The sequence below is a fragment of the Paroedura picta genome, chromosome 4 (assembly GCF_049243985.1).
Source record: "Paroedura picta isolate Pp20150507F chromosome 4, Ppicta_v3.0, whole genome shotgun sequence".
NCBI lineage: Eukaryota > Metazoa > Chordata > Lepidosauria > Squamata > Gekkonidae > Paroedura > Paroedura picta.
The window spans coordinates 72,342,792-72,360,930 of record NC_135372.1 but is presented as its reverse complement, the minus strand read 5'-3'; the positions used below and the strand labels follow the sequence as shown (position 1 = coordinate 72,360,930).

General features: G+C 42.1%; 1 protein-coding gene across 11 annotated transcripts in view; it reads left to right on the top strand.

The window, feature by feature from the left end:
* The window catches only part of LRRC7 (leucine rich repeat containing 7), a 287,543-nt gene that overhangs the window by 188,252 nt on the left and 81,152 nt on the right, over positions 1-18,139 (top strand). For all 11 annotated transcript variants that reach the window (XM_077333350.1, XM_077333354.1, XM_077333346.1 and 8 more), the window contains 6 exons: positions 5,120-5,183; positions 6,390-6,464; positions 10,805-10,949; positions 12,292-12,364; positions 14,403-14,532; positions 16,537-16,652. In XM_077333350.1, the coding sequence (XP_077189465.1) occupies positions 5,120-5,183; positions 6,390-6,464; positions 10,805-10,949; positions 12,292-12,364; positions 14,403-14,532; positions 16,537-16,652 (603 nt within the window). The remainder of the gene's footprint in view (positions 1-5,119; positions 5,184-6,389; positions 6,465-10,804; positions 10,950-12,291; positions 12,365-14,402; positions 14,533-16,536; positions 16,653-18,139) is intronic.

The window sequence follows — 18,139 nt, the reverse complement described above, 5'->3', positions numbered from 1 at the left end:
ATTGCATCTGAATATATTATTTATTTTCTGATAGGCAGATGTGACTCATACTACTATGAAGCCATAGTTCCTAAGCAACATTTCTGAGGATAGGTGATTTTGGAAAGAGGAGAGCAGTTAGAAAAGTATCTGTTGTAGTATTGGTAACAAAAAATATTCTATGCATGCTCAAAGTAATATGAAAATTTTATAATTTGATACTTGGGCAGTTCATTTTTCCCTAGTGTAAAATCCTATTCAGGAGCTGTCAGTTTGATACCAAAAATTCCTATCAGTTGTGTATGGGATGGAAGAAGGTTATCAGGTTGACACTATTATTGATTCTGCACTAGTGGGACTGCTGTGGGCCACCGCTTGAGTGTTGCTGTGGAGAAGCATGCCCCGCCATTTCCTCTGTCCTCACCGGGGACCGATTTTAGTGGCGGACCCTGCCTGTGTCCACACAATGCAGACAGGGTATAAAGGTTCTATCATGTGGGGAGGCGGTGTGTGTGTGTGGGGGGGTTATTTACACAAAGCTGGGATTGTGTAACAACACCCACCTTTGTGCAAATAAAAAAAAATGTCCCGTTTGGCCCCACATCACCACAAAGTGCCGTGGAGCTGAATGAGAAATTTCTGGTCCCCGCTGGGATGCCACAGTGGGGAGGAGCTGGGCCTTCCAGTCTTGGCTCTTCCCCATCCACATGGGTCTAGCCCGATATGGCTGCCTATGGTCCCCACAAGGAACAACAGAGGGTCTAAAGTGGCCCAGGGCCAGGAGGGGGCCAGGCCGGCGCTGATGACATGTGGACATGGGGATTTGTCCAGCATCCATACAACTACTGGCCTGGCATTTTCTGCCTGTGTGGAATTGGTCTGTGATCTCACCAACAGGTTTGTAAGTGCAGCCTGCCTTCACATGCAGTGAGATAAAAGTGTGGGTGGAGAGCATAAGAGAGAGAGCCCTGAGACAAGATAAAGCAGAAATAGCATGTGTTGCTGTGCAGAGCTCTGTTTCCCTTATAGCAGTGGTCCCCAACCTTTCTGAGGTTGGGGACCGGCAGGGCATCGGGGCGCGGCCCACGGCCCGCGCGGGCCACGCCCACGCACCGCCCGCGCCCGCGGGCCACACCCGCACATTGGGCCGCGCCCGCGGGCCATGCCCACGCATCGAGCCACGCCCGCGGGCTGCGCCCACGCATCGGGCTGCGCCCACACATCGGGCCGCACCCGCGGGCCGCGCCCACATGGGCGTGGCCGGCCCTGATTCCCTCTCCCGCGGTAAGAAGCTTCCCGGGCCGCAAGCTTGCGGCCTGGGAAGTTTTTTACTGCGGGGGGGCGGGGAGAGGGAGCCGCGGCCCGGCGCCATGGCCTTCGCGGCCCGGCACCGGGCCGCGGCCCGCAGGTTGGGGACCACTGCCTTACAGCCACTCAAGAGAAGTTTACAGGAGCCTTCTTTTAAAACTATTATAGGTATGTTGTTGTTGTTAGTTGCAAAGTCATGTCCGAGCCATCGCGACCCCATGGACAATGATCCTCTACCATTCCCCGGAGTCCATGGAAGCTCACACCGGCTGCTTCAGTGATTCATCCAGCCACCTCATTCTCTGTCGTCCCCTTTTCCTTTTGTTCTCCCAGCATTAGGCTCTTCTCCAGGGAGTCCTTCCTTCTCATAAGGTGGCCAAAGTATTTGAGTTTCATCTTCATGATCTGGCCTTCTAAGGAGCAGTCAGGGGTGATCTCCTCTGACTGACTGGTTTGTTCACCTTGCAGTCCAAGGGACTCGCAAGAGTCTTCTCCAGCACCAGAGTTCAAAAGCCTCAATTCTTTGACGCTCGGCCTTCCTTATGGTCCAACTTTCACAGCCATACATTGCAACTGAGAAGGCCATAGCCTTGACTAGACGCATTTTTGTTGGCAGGGTGATGTCTCTGCTTTTTAGGATGCTGTCTAGATTTGCCATTTCTTTCCTCCCCAGGAGCAAGCGTCTTGTAATTTCTTTGCTGCAGTCCCCATCTACAGTGATCTTGGAGCCCAGAAAAATAAAATCTGTCACTATCTCCATGTCTCCCCCATCTATTTGGACAGTATGGACAGTATGATCGGTATAACTCTATGAACAGTATGATAGGTATAAGGAGCATTAAGAAGATGCCTTTACTATTCCCGCCCCCATAAGAAAGATCAGCAATTTGTACTTACCTGTGCCAAGATCAAGTAATTAAAAAATTCCACAAGGATTGGTTTAAGATTGGCTTCCTGGTCTTTGCGGATTCAGTTGCATTGTGTGTTTCCTCTGGTATACGTACTTAGGCTGGATGGGAGAAACAGAACTGTACCTGGCAAGTGCCAAGGTGAAGATGGGAAGGAAGAGACAACAGATATTATGCTTTGTCACCCAGTTTTATCAAAGCTGTTAGAAGATAGTAGAGAAGGAACCATAACAGAAGGGACACAACTGTGTGGGGGAGAGGAGTTAATTGTGTGTGGAGATGGCAGTTAGATATGGGAAGGGAATATGAAGGGTTCAAGTGGAGGTTTTGGATAAAGTTAATAACTGACATGAAAGAAAAAAGGTTTTAACAGAAGTGCATGGCTGTAATAATAGCAAGACAAACATTTGGTGGAATATTGTTCTTGACAAAATTTTGAGTGGAGTATAAATCAGCAGAATGTAGTGGTACAGAGGACAAAAAAAGTGGAGCTGAAAATTGTTACGGTAAGTGTTGGGAACTTTTGATAGGCAGTTGTTTAGTCAAGGTAAATGGCAGGCAACAAAGAGAAGAAAATGAGTTCACAAAAATAAAGATCAGTCAACTCTTTTAAAGGAGCATTCAGTGGTACGAAGTGTGAAATAGACCTGGGAATGGGTGTTTCTGGAAAATTGTGAAAGTGAGTTAAAGAGTCAAGAGCAAGAATGAGTTGAAGGAAAACATTGCAAAGGTTAAGTAATATTCATAAGCAGAAGGTAAGAGGATATTTATTATGGCTGCATACAAATTGACAGCAATGATATAAAATACCAATAAAATTGGTTACTAAAATAGATGAGCATATTTAGGTAAGGTTGCTGGTTCCAGGCTAGGAAACTGCTGGAGATTTGGGGATAGAGCCTGGGGAGGACAGGGACCCCAGTGGTGTACAATGTCATAGAGTCCACCCTCCAAAACCTCTATTTTCTCTAGGGGAACTGATCTCTGTAGTCTGCAGATGAACTGTAATTCCAAGGGATCCCTAGGTCCCCCCTGGAGGTTGTGCAATTCTGTTTTTAATTTTTCCTCTTATCAAGTGGGTTTGAACTGTTTGCGAGGGACACATCTAAAACACCTAAGTGCAATCTAAATGCAACATAAGAAATTCAAACACTTTATTTACAGTCACACAGATCAGTACAAAATATCTCCATCGGACAGCATAAAATATTCAATGTATCATTGATTAAAAAATCATATACATGAGAATTATAAAATTCAAAAAAGTGCATTACCCTTTAAAGGTACTATGTAATTTGATTGCAGCAGCACAGAACTTGGTTGTATGGACGGTAATCTGGGGTTTCTTCATCTTATTTCCTGGTCCAACCTGAGTACCTTCCTAATATAGTATTAATTTATCTCAAATCATAGTGTATTTAGTGTAGTAAAGCAAAAAATGTTCTCTTGTTTCTACCTGTCAACTGGTACAGGAGTATAATCTCTGGAGAAGGATTTTCTTAAATCGGCTTTCTTGTACTGCTATAGGTAGGGCTGAGCATCTGGCTAGAGTAAAGGCTGTTCACTGTTTGCTATCCCTTAAATTAAACAGATGAGTAGCTGGGGCTAATACATATTTGTCCCTAGCTGGTGCCTGGAAGTCAGAGGATTTACTTAAATCTCATTGCCAGCCAACATCTTTGATCTTCTGCTTGATAATATTTTTGGCTCAAGTAATAGGCCCATTGAAAACCTCAGCCTTTCTATTTTAATTCTTACTGATTTGAGCCAAGATTATTGAGAATTATCCTCAAGGATAAGTGAAGCCAAATTCATGAGTTGGTGATTATGTTTTAGCCATTCTACTGCTTTCAGCATCCTTGATTCCAAACACACTAATGCATTTGATACACCACTAGGGAGCTGTAAGATGGCCCTGAGAAATTTAGATTGGACTGTAAAGGCAATGCCTGTTGACAGAGGTCCTACAGAGGTTTTCAGGGGAACTTAGCCTTAATGAGTTCAAAGGTCACTGGAACATATTGCCCTCCATTTGTGTAGAAAAAATGTATTATATTTTTTGACAATCTATGGCCAAACTCAACTACATATTTATAACGGACATTCCTGGCTCCTGATACTTGAATAATTATCCGTAGATACATGAACTTACTGACCTGTTTTGTGTTATGACTGGTCAGTTTCCATGACCCAAAGAAATTCAGATAACTCTGGTTTTGCTAATGGGGATTGCATATATATGCTGATGCCTTTGCCATAGCCTGTTCTGCAGCACAGGACTATTGATAGGAGGACCACAATTCCAGATAGCATTAATGTGCCCCCAATGGAAACACTGCTGAGGGGAGATTATGCTGGAAATATGTGGACTAATGTGGCTGCTAGTTACAGGATATGTTTTAAATGTATATTTAAATGGTTTTATAGTGTCTATTCATTTTTAACATATTTTTATTAGTGTTTATTGTTGTTCACCACCCTAAAACAGCTTGCCAGGAGGGTGGCATACAAATCAAATGAATAAATAGAACAACACATATATTTGAGGATTCCATTTGTGTTGGTCAAATGAGGCTATATTTTAATGAGGTTCTTTTGGTTATTTTAATTAATGTTTTCTATTGTTTGTCTCTTCCTAGCCCTTAGGATAGGATTGCCAGGCCACATAATCATGATGATAAGGGAAGCCAGTCTTGGCAGAATTCTCCCTCCTTTGAGACCACTAAATGACAAACCTATTTATTCAAGTTGTGATTAAGAAATACTTGCATTTTGTTCCTGCAACTACTTGTAGAGGCAGGAGCTGTTTCATGCATTCGGAGTCTTCTATCCACATAGGTTTTCCCCCACACTATACTATGTGATTGGTTTAAATTTGGTATAACTGGGTAAAAATCTCAGTATTTATCTTTGTTTTCTTACAGGTCAATGCACAAACTGACACAGCTGGAGAGGCTTGACCTAGGCAATAATGAATTTGCTGAGCTGGTAAGAAGAACATGTTTTTAAAGGACATTTTTAACATGTATGCATAGACTGAGTCTTCAGTATACAAATGACATAGTTACCATCCTGCTCACTGTAAACACACAAAGCCATCTATTGCATCCCAATGCATTAAGGGTGAATAATATTTGGACTGCTTTGCTTTCCATACATGAGAAAACTGTACATGCTAGCACTTTGCATGGACAATAAACAAATAATGCAAGCCAAGTGTTTTGTATCTAGAAGAAGAAGAGTTGGTTTTTATATGCCGCTTTTCCCTACCCGAAGGAGGCTCAAAGCAGCTTACAGTCACCTTCCCTTTCCTCTCCTCTCTGCATGTGGGGGAGTGCAGAATCGAATCCGGCATGCCAGATTAGAAGTCCACACTCCTAACCACTATACCAAACTGGCTCTCTACAGATAGGAATAATGGTGAAGAAGTACAAATAGTCCCTCTTTACGGTACAAGGTATTATGGATTAAAGGGGTTAATCTGGAGGGGAGCTATTATGTATAGCAACGGTCCGCAAGCTTCTGCTTTCCGTGGACCGCTGCGGAGTAGTGGGCAGAGAGGGCGGCCCGGGGGCCCGTGCACGCGCGGCAGCCTCAGCGCAAACGCGCGCGTGTGGACTGCCGCGCACGCGCATTTGCGCCCAGCAGGGGCGCAAACGCGCGTGTACGGCAGTCCGCGCGTGCGCGTTTGCGCCGCCACCATGTCGGCAGCCGCGGCTTCCCCTCCCGGCCCCTCCGGGCCGCGAGCAAATCGGCTGCGGTCCGGTGCTGGGCCGCGGCCCACGCGTTGGGGACCACTGATGTATAGCATCTTGATTTAGAGTAGAGTAACACACAAAAAAAATATAAATCCCTTGCTCTTCATATTTGCTTGATCGTAGTTTCTAACTTCTTATCAAATCTGCAATTGCTGCTCTGGATTCCTAATATCCTTTTTTCTTCCGAAGAGTGTAACATTGCTGCCCTTCCTTGAGTGGTAGAGTCATGAAAAAAGGCTGTTGTAGCCATGGATCTTCATAAATGCATAGTGAACAGTTATTTATTTTATAAGTAAAGTTTATTACAAAGAAAATGACAAAGCAGTCAGATTGAAGAATTATTTTTGTTTTATTGTAAAAGGTGAGCAATCTATAGTAATTAAAAGCAGTGTTGATTTGTTTAAATTTTTTATTTATAAAAGCTATTTTTTCCCAGCCTGAAGTTCTAGAACAAGTTCAAAATCTAAAGGAATTGTGGATGGACAATAATTCACTTCAAACACTGCCTGGGGTAAGGATATTTTTATTATGTAAATTTTGTAAACTATGATAATTACAGTCATGAGTATCATGTATGTATATCTGAAGGTCCAAATTATTTATTTTATGTATTAACTAGTAAAAAAGCCCATTGTATAAAGAAGACAATGGGCGCTAGCAGATGGGTGGCAGGCGAGGGGCGGAAGGCTACCTGTTAGAGGAGGCTCCTGGCGGCTCCTCGGCTCCTGACGGGTGCTCCTCGGCAGTGCTTGGTGGATTTTTTTTTTCTTTCCGTGGCTCCTCGGAGGGGTGTGTATTTCTGCGACGGCGAGGGCAGGGAGGGCCCGGCAGGCGCGCTGTGCGCACGCGCGCTTGTTTTTGTTTTTTTGTTTTTTTCTGTCGGTGGCTCCTGGGAGGTGTTGTTTCGCGGCGGTGAGGGCAGGGAGGGCCCGGCAGGCGCGCTGTGCGCATGCGCGCTTATTGTTGGGTTGTTTTTTTTATGTCGGTGGCTCCTGGAAGGTGTTGTTTCGCGGCGGTGAGGGCAGGGAGGGCCCGGAAGGCGCTCTGTGCGCACGCGCGCTTGTTGTTGGGTTTTTTTTTCTGTCGGTGGCTCCTGGGAAGTATGTTGTTTTGCGGCGGTGAGGGCAGGGAGGGCCTGGCAGCCACGCTGTGCGCACGCGCGCTTGTCGTCGGGTTGTTTTTTGTTTTTTCTTTCGGTGGCTCCTCGTAGGTATGTTTTTTGTGGCGGTGATGGCAGGGGGGGCCCGGCAGCCGTGCTGTGAGCACGCGTCGGAGGATGGGTGCTCCTCGGCGGCTCCTGACGCGGCTTGTCGGCGCTTGTCGTTTTTTTTTCCCCCCTTTCGGTGGCTCCTCAGAGGTTTTTGTTGTTCTGCGGCCATGGAGGGCTCCCAGGCTGGCAGGTTGACGCGGCGAGAGGCGCTTCGTGCCTCTCGCCGCGTCAGGCCGCCGGCCAGGGAGTCCCCAGCAGCCGCGCTCTGCGCGGCTGCCGGGGGCTCCCTGGCCAGCGGCCTGACGCAGCGAGAGGCACGAAGCGCCTCCGCCGCATCAGGCCAGTGGCGCCTGCCGATTGGTCCCCCCGATTGTCTGTCCGGAGGAAGGGTCCAATCCAGACCCTTCCTCATCCTGGACACATCCCGCCTCAGAACGCCTTACCGTTTTATTTAGTCCGTGGCGTCCGCAGCGCCACGGGCGGTGTTAAGATGAGAGCTTAGTGTAAAATATAATTTTGTACGGATACTAATATTTCAGAAATAGTAAACAGTAAGCCTATTGATCAATTTTAATCTTACACATTCTGTCAGATCCAAGTTACATTTTCATTATATTTCATATTAAAACATGCAAGACATCTCATTTCATTAATAATAGGTGTATTTTGTAATGATGTAGAAAACATTGATGATCTTGGAAAAAGAAAATGGAAGCTAATAGATGAGAACTAGAGGTGTGCAAAAACATTGGCATTTTCTGGTTCCTCTCTATTAGACCCCCCCAAAAAAAAAATTTAGAAAAATCCCAAATTTTGGCTAGTCCAATGCCAATCCTGGGACTGGTTTGTCTTCTCTATCAGCATGGTTGAAACTGTGGTGCAGGAAAAGCTGGCCCCAGGATCAACTGGGGTGATGAGGGCCAAGAGCTCCACACTGCCTCAGCTGGGGTTGACTACTCTTCAGTATAGCTGAATATACCCAAATAAAAGCTGAAAATGGTGGCTTTTATTCAGGTTCTGCTATACGAGTAGCCGATCAGTGTGTTTAATCTGTGTTCATCTTAAATAATACTGTTATTTTTCAGGCATTTTTTCCAGCTCAGTTTATGCTAAATGCACATACCTAATAAGAGCTTAAACTGAGGCTTTTAATATTCACTTTGACAGGCTTCCAAAGTTGTGCTGCTAAAATAGGTCTAATAAAAACATGTTTCTTCATACTGCACATTTTGAAGAACAAAATGTCTTCTGCAAATGGCTTAGATACTCTGTAACAGCCTTCTGCCCAGCCACTTACAATCTGTCTAAATTAACAGAATCAGCACTTCTGTAAGGTAGCTATCTAGCCTCTGCTTTAAAACTTCCAAGGAATGAGAACTCACACCTCCTGAGGAAGCCTGTTCCACTGAGAAACTGCTCTAACTGTCAAGAACTTCTTCAGGATGTTTACCTAAAAATTTTTAAAGTTAATTTCATCCCATTGGTCCTGGTCTGACCGTCTCAGACAGTGGGTATTTCATTTTATTTACAAATATTCAAAGTAAGTTCTGGATTCTGTTCTATTTCTATTATGAACAAGAACTTGCCTCCAGTAAAAAAGAAGATCCTTTTCTTCATGGAGTTCCCTCTTGTAAAGTTATTCAAAAGCAAAGCTTAAAATTTCCTAATCATTTATTTTGATGATTTTTAAAATGTAAGGTATAACTTCTTCAAAATAAACTGAAATGTAGGAAATTACTTCTTGTCTGGGACACAATGTTGTCCTTAAAAGATTAATTACAAGAGAAGTCTTCTTTAAACAGTATGAATTATGTTAGCTTTGAAGTCATGCACAATATAATGCATTGTTAGACCTCAGTTAATGGATTTAAACACTTCTCTGTATGGACACAGTGCCCGTGCACTGGGATCTCTATAAGACATAATAGACATTTTTTCACGGGTATTTATTTATTTGTTTGTTTGTTAGATTTTTATACTGCTCTCCCATAAGGCTCAGGCTCATACTAGCTGTAAAACGAGGTGGAAGGGTCTATGTGTGTCCTCTATACCTCTGTCCAGCTTTACTTGAATAAGCAAAATGAGCTTCAAGCTTACAGTCCTAGATTAAACAGAGGTAGCATGTGGATATAGGAGGTGTACTTAGTCTTTCAGTGGCCCAGTGCAATGCCTGTGTATGTGCCAGTGTGTTACAACACAAAAAGAGGGGGACGGTTTATAATGCAATTACAACAGAAAAAAATAAACTTACCCCAGGGCTGAATTACTGTCATGTATAATGTGTACAATTTAACAAATAAATTTACAGTTTTACAATCTGTTTTTCAATTTTCAATACCAAATAAAGAACCAGCCATAATAGTTTCTAGATAAATGCCGTTTTCATTTGCTTTTTGTCAGTGGTTGTGTCCTCCTATAGCAGTAGTTCTCAACCTTCCTAATGCCACAACCCTTTAATACAGTTCCTCACCCCCAACCATAAAATTATGCAAGTGTTCGTTCACAGAAATTAAACCAAAACTGACCCATGGCATGAAGATCCATTGTTCATGATTGTATATAAATTGTTTTTAAGGGGGTTCTCAGTTCTGCCTCTTGTCTCACCATGCCCATCTTGCTCTTTTCCGCTGCTCCAGACAGACGAATGCTCTATCTCGATCTACCCCGCAAGGCTATTGTGTGGATGGTGCCCCCCCAGGCCAAGCTGCTTGCCCTGTCACGACCCCTGTGAAAGGGTCATTCAATCCCCAAAGGTGTCTCAACCCCAGGTTGAAAACCACTGTCCTATTGTAATTACTGTGAGATCTTTCCACTGTGAAAGATTATTTCTACCAAGTTACCTTACTATGCTTATATAATAATATATGTAGGCCATTGGCTCACCAGTACTGGGGACAATTTGATAAAACCATTCCCTGTTCTCTTCTCCTCTATATATGCCAGTGTGGACAAAAGGGCTCTTTTACACTCTGAGAATCCTGCTGTACAAATGTATTATTATTATTGTTGTTGTTATTGTTATTGTTATTATCCTTTAATTTTTATCCCACCTCCCCCCGGATCACATAAAATCAATCCCTTGAAAACAGTAATAAGAACAATAAAACATAGTACATTAATCACAACAAGGCAAGGCAGGAATAGCAGCCAGGTTCATGCAACTAACCCAATTTCCATAACCCCACTAAAAGGAAGAAAAAAAATGGGGGGGCTGATGGCACACGCAACCGCCACATTTGTGAAGGGGGGTGGATCTCCATTGCTGCCCGGGCTCAACCAAAAGCCTGGCAGAAGAGCTCCGGCTTGCAGGCCCTGCGGAATGTTGAAAGTTCCCGCAGGGCTCGCAGCTCTTCCGGGAGCTCATTCCACTCAGTACACTCATATAGGCCATGCTGCTAATGTTTAAGGAATCCAGTAGTGATAGTTGCAGTGTATATAGATAAGTGTAAAAAGGTAGCTGTAATTTTCAAACTTTGATTGTACTTTCTAATTTAATTTCAGCCAGACTGCTGACATATGTGAAGTGTATTAATGTTAAGCATGAGTCCTAGTGCAATTAATATGGTATAGTGTTAGCTATTGGAAATTGTTCTGAAATATGAATCTAAACAATTAAACCTGTCTTGTCTAATGTTATCTAGCCTATAGGAAAGTTAAAGCAGCTGGTATATTTGGATGTGTCAAAAAATAGGATAGAAAGTATTGATATGGACGTATCAGGATGTGAAGCCCTTGAAGACCTACTGTTGTCCTCCAATATGCTGCAACAACTGCCAGACTCTATAGGTAAAACAAACAAACTATTCTTGTCTAAATAGATAGGTATGCTTTTGAGGGCTTGATACAGTGGAAGTATGTTTTAGTTAAAGTGTTGATTTCTGTTTTAAGTTTCAGTTTTATCTGATTGGAAAGAAGGCTCCATACCATGACCACCATTCATGGTTCTTTAGTAAACATTGACCATTAGCAAATGGTTATTTCCAGAATGACCTACTGGTATAAGAACTTTAAAAAACCAATGTCTACATTTTTGAAGACTTGCTTCATCATGCTGAATGATGTTTTCTGCAACACATTTTATAGTGGTGTGTGAAATGACTGTCAGTGTATTCTCCATCCCTGCAATGTATTTCGCATCCCTGAAGTCCAATGACTTCAATGAACTTAGAAAGGTATAAGTCAGAAGGGTATAACTCAGCAGCCCTAAGCAGTTTTAGAAGAAGAAGAAGAAGAGTTGGTTCTTATATGCCGCTTTTCCCTACCCGAAGGAGGCTCAAAGCGGCTTACAGTCGCCTTCCCAGTCCTCTCCCCACAACAGACACCCTGGTGAGGCTGAGAGAGCCCTGATATCACTGCCCGGTCAGAACAGCTTTCTCAGTGCCGTGGCGAGCCCAAGGTCACCCAGCTGGTTGCATGTGGGGGAGCGCAGAATCGAACCCAGCATGCCAGATTAGAAGTCCGCACTCCTAACCACTACACCAAACTGGCTCTCTTATTTTATTTTACCATTTTAAGTCAATTATTTTATTTATTTATTTTATTTTTAAATTTATATACTGCTGCTTCCCGACAGGTCTCACAGTGGTTGACATGCTAAAATATTAAAATACAATAAAACCCCGTAATTTACCCAGTTAAACAGTAAAATTACCGTCAGCTAAGTCCATTAACAAGAGCCTCTTGTGGCGCAGAGTGGTAAGGCAGCCGTCTGAAAGCTTTGCCCATAAGGCTGGGAGTTCAATCCCAGCAGCCGGCTCAAGGTTGACTCAGCCTTCCATCCTTCCGAGGTCGGTAAAATGAGTACCCAGCTTGCCGGGGGGTAAACGGTCATGACTGGGGAAGGCACTGGCAAACCACCCCGTATTGAGTCTGCCATGAAAACGCTAGAGGGCGTCACCCCAAGGGTCAGACATGACTCGGTGCTTGCACAGGGGATACCTTTACCTTAAGTCCATTAACAGTTTAGGATTTTATTGTTAGGTTGCCAGCTATAACTTTTATTTTTAAAGGATTATTGATGTTTGAAAACAAGGGATCAGGAAAATGGACAGCAAGGGGGAGGGCAATGTACAACATTCTTTTAAAGCCTATTAACTCTGATTTAGCCACAATTTCTTTTGTTTTGCAGGGCTCTTGAAAAGACTTTCAACTCTAAAAGTAGATGACAATCAGCTTACAGTTCTGCCCAATGCCATTGGAAAGTAAGTAGAAAGCATTCTTAGAGACATGCTGCAACATTATTCACATAAATACCACTGGTGCTATATTAAGCGCACCCTTAAATCTCCCATGTGAATGAATGGGGTTTATAAATGCTTAACTTCAGCTGGATTGTACTGCAATGTTCCTTTGTATTGGGCAGTAATTGGAAATGCTTTTCAGCTTCTGCAATCAATGGTGGGAAATAACAGAAGACAGAGTGGGAAGAAAAACCATTTAAGTACTTGAAGTTTATATGAATTTTTAAAATTGCAGATCCTAATGTTTTTAAGAAACATCTGACTTTACTCACATAATGTCCAAATCATTTCAAGATTTAAAAAAAATATTTGCCCAAGATGTTGACAGTATGCTATAAATTACTCAATGAATCTAAACACTGATAAAGTATAAAACAACCAGTAATTTGAAAAAAAATTCTTTTAAACCTATTGTTTTAGTAGCATTTCCCAAATATTAAGATGACTGCTTTGGCAGACAATACGCTTTTCTGTTAGTTTGTTTCTGCTGATGGGTTTTGGTGACAACTATATTAATTGTATATTTGAATAGTTTTACAAGGTGATTTAATTTCTATAACAGAGCTGTCATCATGGAATTAGTACAAATGATTTCTAGGAAAATATTGATTTTGGCTAAAGTATAAACTCAGTTTATACAGTGATGAAGTTAGAATTCAGATTATCTTTGAAATTCACATGCAGGGAATACTACAAAATGTTGTATCTTGTCCTGAATTTTAACTGTACAGGACTTCTGTTACGATCTCTTGACTGATAAATTAAACTCGGGTAAGGGCGAAGACACCTGTAAGGCAAACAGACAGTGTGTTTGTGGGGTCCAGTTGGCTTCTTTCTCAAGTTGTAGTTTGAATAATGAATGTACAAAGACTCCACAAAGATCTCTGTATTTGAGTAGTAATGAAATAAAAATTATTTTAAGTATTGTATGAGGTTCAATTCTTAAAGAATTATTGATTTCACCACTATTCAAATACATTGGACTTTGTGCTTGTTGGCTTTCTTGGACTTTAGAATGGCTGAAGGTAACTCCAATAAATTCAGCATTAATTAATTAAATTTGGAAAGTTAAGAATGATAGAAATGGTTTAAATAGCATTGCATTGGCATTCAGTATCACTCCAGAATAAGTACTATTGATATCACAACTTTTTCCTGCAAGAAAACAACGTTCAATAATTTTATCTCTGGCTGTAGAGATGTTGGGAGGCAAGCGGGATATGAGAACTCTGCATGATGGTTTGCTGAAGCATACTCGCTAGCTTAAAGAGGATCTGGGCCAATTTGTCTGAACATTTCCTTTAGGAATGATTGCTTCTTTTGGCTTGAATGACAGCTTGGCAGCTGTATGCATATATTAAAAGCCCAACAAAGCTTTCAGCTGTTCAGTTTCAAGCCCACTTCATTAATCACTGTGTGGTTCTCAAAAGGATAACACGCTTAAGTCCTCCAGACTAGTATGGTCTAGTAGTTATCTGCTGAAAAACGTATGGGAAACCAAATGGGTTGTGGGTTGTAAACAGGCTGCTGATAGCTTTAGGCTCTTTAAAGTATAAAGAATTTTAAAGATACAGAACACCCCCAAGAAAAAAAAGAACTGAAGTCTTTAGCCAAACTCGTTTTCATTGCTGCCACTAAGCTTCTAGGCGAAAGACTGAAATCTTAATCATATATTTGTTTGTTTATATTAGTTTTTATTACCCACCACTCCCAGACCCTGCTGGCTCGTGGTGGGTTACAATAAAATGCATAAAACAAATAAAATTACAATTATGATGGCACAATCCAATTCAATAACCACCTCTCATCCCCTCCACGCCCGGTAACTGCAACAGTTATGATACAGTTATGATGCAGCCCTTTTTCCTTTATTAAAAATGCGTTACTGAACAATTATGTTTTATATAGTTTGCAAAAGGAAGATGGTTAATGATTAAGTACAATGAGGTTGATGACTGATAGTTTTGTGAGAACTAACAAGAATCCGTTAACATTTCAGTTTATCTGTATTAGAAGAATTTGACTGCAGCTGTAATGAACTGGAATGTCTACCTCCGACTATTGGCTACCTACACAATCTGCGGACATTAGCTGTGGATGAAAATTTCTTGTCTGAACTGCCCAGAGAAGTAAGGATTAATTATGGAATGACTTATACAAAATTTCCCCCATCTTTATCCAAATTAAATTCTCCATGGGGTCACTACTGGATAATGGGACTAAGAGCTAAAAGGGTTAATTCTGGGCTATGTTTGTGAATATGTCTTTATTCTTCCCTCACTTCTTCCATTTTCTTGTCTGGAAGCAGCTTTTTGATCTTCTTTCTTAAACAGGAACAATGGAAAGTGTCCTACCTGTCTATATATAGAAAACCCATTACCCTACTTTTTCTTTGCAACCTCATCTATTGCCTGTACCTTAGGGGTACAAGACCACAAAGATGCACAAATACATGGGTGGGGGGATGAGGTGGAAAGAAACCTTCATCTGCAAAAGCTGCTCCACTGAGAAAGTGGGTCAATTTAATTCCCTTGTTTCCTCCTCATTTTGTCCCACCAACCTTGTGGGCTGAGATGATGTCAGAAGAGATCAGTTTTTGATTGCTTGGACCTCCACCATGACCACCAGTACTTGGGAGTAAAAGGCCCATTACCTCATCCCAGAGTCTATTTTGTTACTGGTTATCCCATGTACATTGCTTGGATGGATATTGCTCAAATCAGGCTATCACTTGTTTTCATGGGATGTCTCCACAGTATGGTCCATTTCTGGGGTGGTAACCTTTACTCCCAATATCACATGATATTGGGCTTCACAGTATTTAATTCATTTTATTATGCAAAACTAAGATCTAGGTGATGATAGGAAAGCAAGTTCTTCTCTTGTGGGCCTTAGAGTAAGGTGACCAGATTGTCCCACTTTTGGAGGGACATCTGGGGGCACCTGGCAAATTGTACTTACGTTGAAATTAAAAAATATATATGTATTACAATACTATTTTTGTGTTCTATGCGTTCTATGAAAATATTTGTTGCTCCATAAAGACCAAATTTTTAGGCCCATTCCGCACAAGGACCAATGTTGCCAATTGGTTTCACAAAGCAATAACGCTATTTTAAATAGTGGAATCTCGGTGTTCCGCATACCTTCATTTGTAGTGGAATCCAGTAGCGTTTCATTTGTTCCCCATGTGTTTCTGGTCTCGCAGGAATCGCTAGAAAGAAAGCAATTTTTTCTGTGCTTGTTCCCGCCCCTGGCAGTCAATCAAATGAACAGCCAATGGGCGGTTGTTATCATGCTTCCGAAAAAAACCCTTTCCCTTTAAGCACAGTTAAAAAACACACACACACGTATCAACGAATATGCTTTGATTCTTCCTAACGTAGAGACCCATCTAGCTGGCATGTGAGATGGTGAGTCATCGTTACCACGCTCCCCCGAGTGGAAAAAAAATCCCCCCCTCGCATGGGCGCAATTTTTGGCCGAAATTAAAGGGAACGAGCGAACAGGGGGCTGTGTTGTGCTTGGGAACTTAGGGGAGCTTTAAAGCACTTCTGTGAAGGGACTGTAGCCAGAGAAACCTCGCTGGGTGAATGAAGCCTCGCTGGTTCATTGCTTTCCCCGCTCGCTCCGAGGAAAAGAAAATGGCGATCGCTTCACCGGAAGTTCGGAGGAGAGAGCCAGGAGGAGGGACTTTGTTGCAATCGCTACATTGAGAACGCACAGGTCTTTTTCGCAAGTGTTGGCAGGAGTGTAGCGATTTTCTGAGGGTGAATCCACTTTTCTGGATTCCCCAGAAATCGCTACAACGAAGCGATTTTCGCACTAGTGTTGCAGGAGTGTTGCAGATTGCTCACGACGTTATGCGAAACGTAGTTTTAGTGGCAAAAAAAAAGCAAGACTAGTGCTATATTAAAGTTGTGCGGAATGGACCTTAATCAAGAACCCCTCTGTCAATGGTGTGCCACTTTAACAATGTTAAAATCTGGTCACCTTACCTTAGAGTTGAAGATGGGAAGTACCACCATGGCCACTTGCTAACTGGTACTGAATACCATACTGAATACTATATCAGCTAATTTTTTCCTCTGTGGAAAGGCAAGTTCTTAAACAACTGTTTTTGATGCTCACAGATTGGAAGTTGTAAGAATGTAACAGTTATGTCTCTGCGCTCTAACAAGCTGGAATTTCTCCCTGATGAGATTGGTCAGATGCAGAAACTCAGAGTCTTAAATCTGAGTGACAACAGGTACTGGTTTTACCATCTTAAATTTCATGTTATATGAATGCTGTTTTGAACAAACTGACAACTACACAAAATACATAGCCGTTGAGCAGAAAAGGCTTAGATGAAATAAATCATCAGCTGTTCTGGTCCAAGAGAAATTTTCAAAGCCCCAGAACATAGTCCACACAGTACTTTTTATTAAGACCAGCAAAATGAAACACATGCAAGCTTTCAAATTCTGCAGACTTCTTCAGATTCAGTGTTACAAAATAATCTTTTAGGGAAAAGAAAGTTGCTGGGAAATGGTGAAAAGTGCTCTTGCAGTCTGATGGAAAGCTACCACTGGTAGCCAGTGATTCCCAGCTTTTAAATTTATCAGCTGCCCTCCCTAGAAGCAGGCTTGAGGAGATTTACAACATGTAATTTCAGCTAAAAATCTTTTAAAACATAATACATTAAAACTAACACATTGCTGTTCCACCATAGCTCTACTGGCCATTCTGTTCTGAGCTATTCAAGGATTATGGCAGGAGGTACAGGAATAGCCAGCATTAATAGGGGAGGGGCCAAGGGATGAGTAAGATACCATATACCAATTATACTGTCTCCCATAAAATACCAATAATACCAAACAGCCCTTACGCCCCTCTGCCTAGTTTCCAGGACAGTGGTGGCTGTTTTTTCATTGCATATGATAGAAAGATCTGTCTGTCTTCATAGAAATATTTCTGGTTTGGGGAGTGTTACACTAACCATTACTCAAGCCATTATATATTGCCTTTCTCCAGAGAGTATATGTTTTTTACCTTATTTATGCAAAATAATTTTATCCTGCCTTTCTCTAGCACAGGACTCTACAAACATGAATAATAGTCTTAAAATTTCCATACAACAATAACATAAAAACAGCTTCTCTATTTAGAGTTGCCAACCTCTAGGTTGGAGTTATAGAATTACAACTGTAGAAAACAGTTCCATTGGAGAAAATGCCAGCTTTGGAGAGTGGACTCTGCAGCATCATATCCCCATTGAGAACTTTCATCTCCACCTTCCCTAGGTATCACACCCACATTTCCAGGAACTTCCCAAGCTAGAGTTGTAAGCCTTCATCTGCAAAAGCTGTAAGCCCTACCACTACTACAGCAACTATGTCTTTGGGCCATATAGTTCAAATCTGGAGAATTCTACTATTTGTCAGCTACCAAAAGCATCTCTATGTATTTCCTGAACAACTTCCTAAACATTAGGAGTCCTCAGGCACACTGGCAGCAGTTCTCCTTCTCCCCGCAGTATTAGGCAGGACAGTGGAACTGGGAAGATGTAAAATTTTAGTCCTTGGTGTAAATGTCTTCCTGACTAAGAGTGAGTGCATTGTGAAATATGATTGAATGAATGTCACAGACACTGGCTGGCTATAGCATATCATTCTGCAACAATGGACAACTCTGCTTCTCTTCTTCCAATTAAGTCATATTTTTTTTTTTTTAAGATCGTGTATTCCTATACTA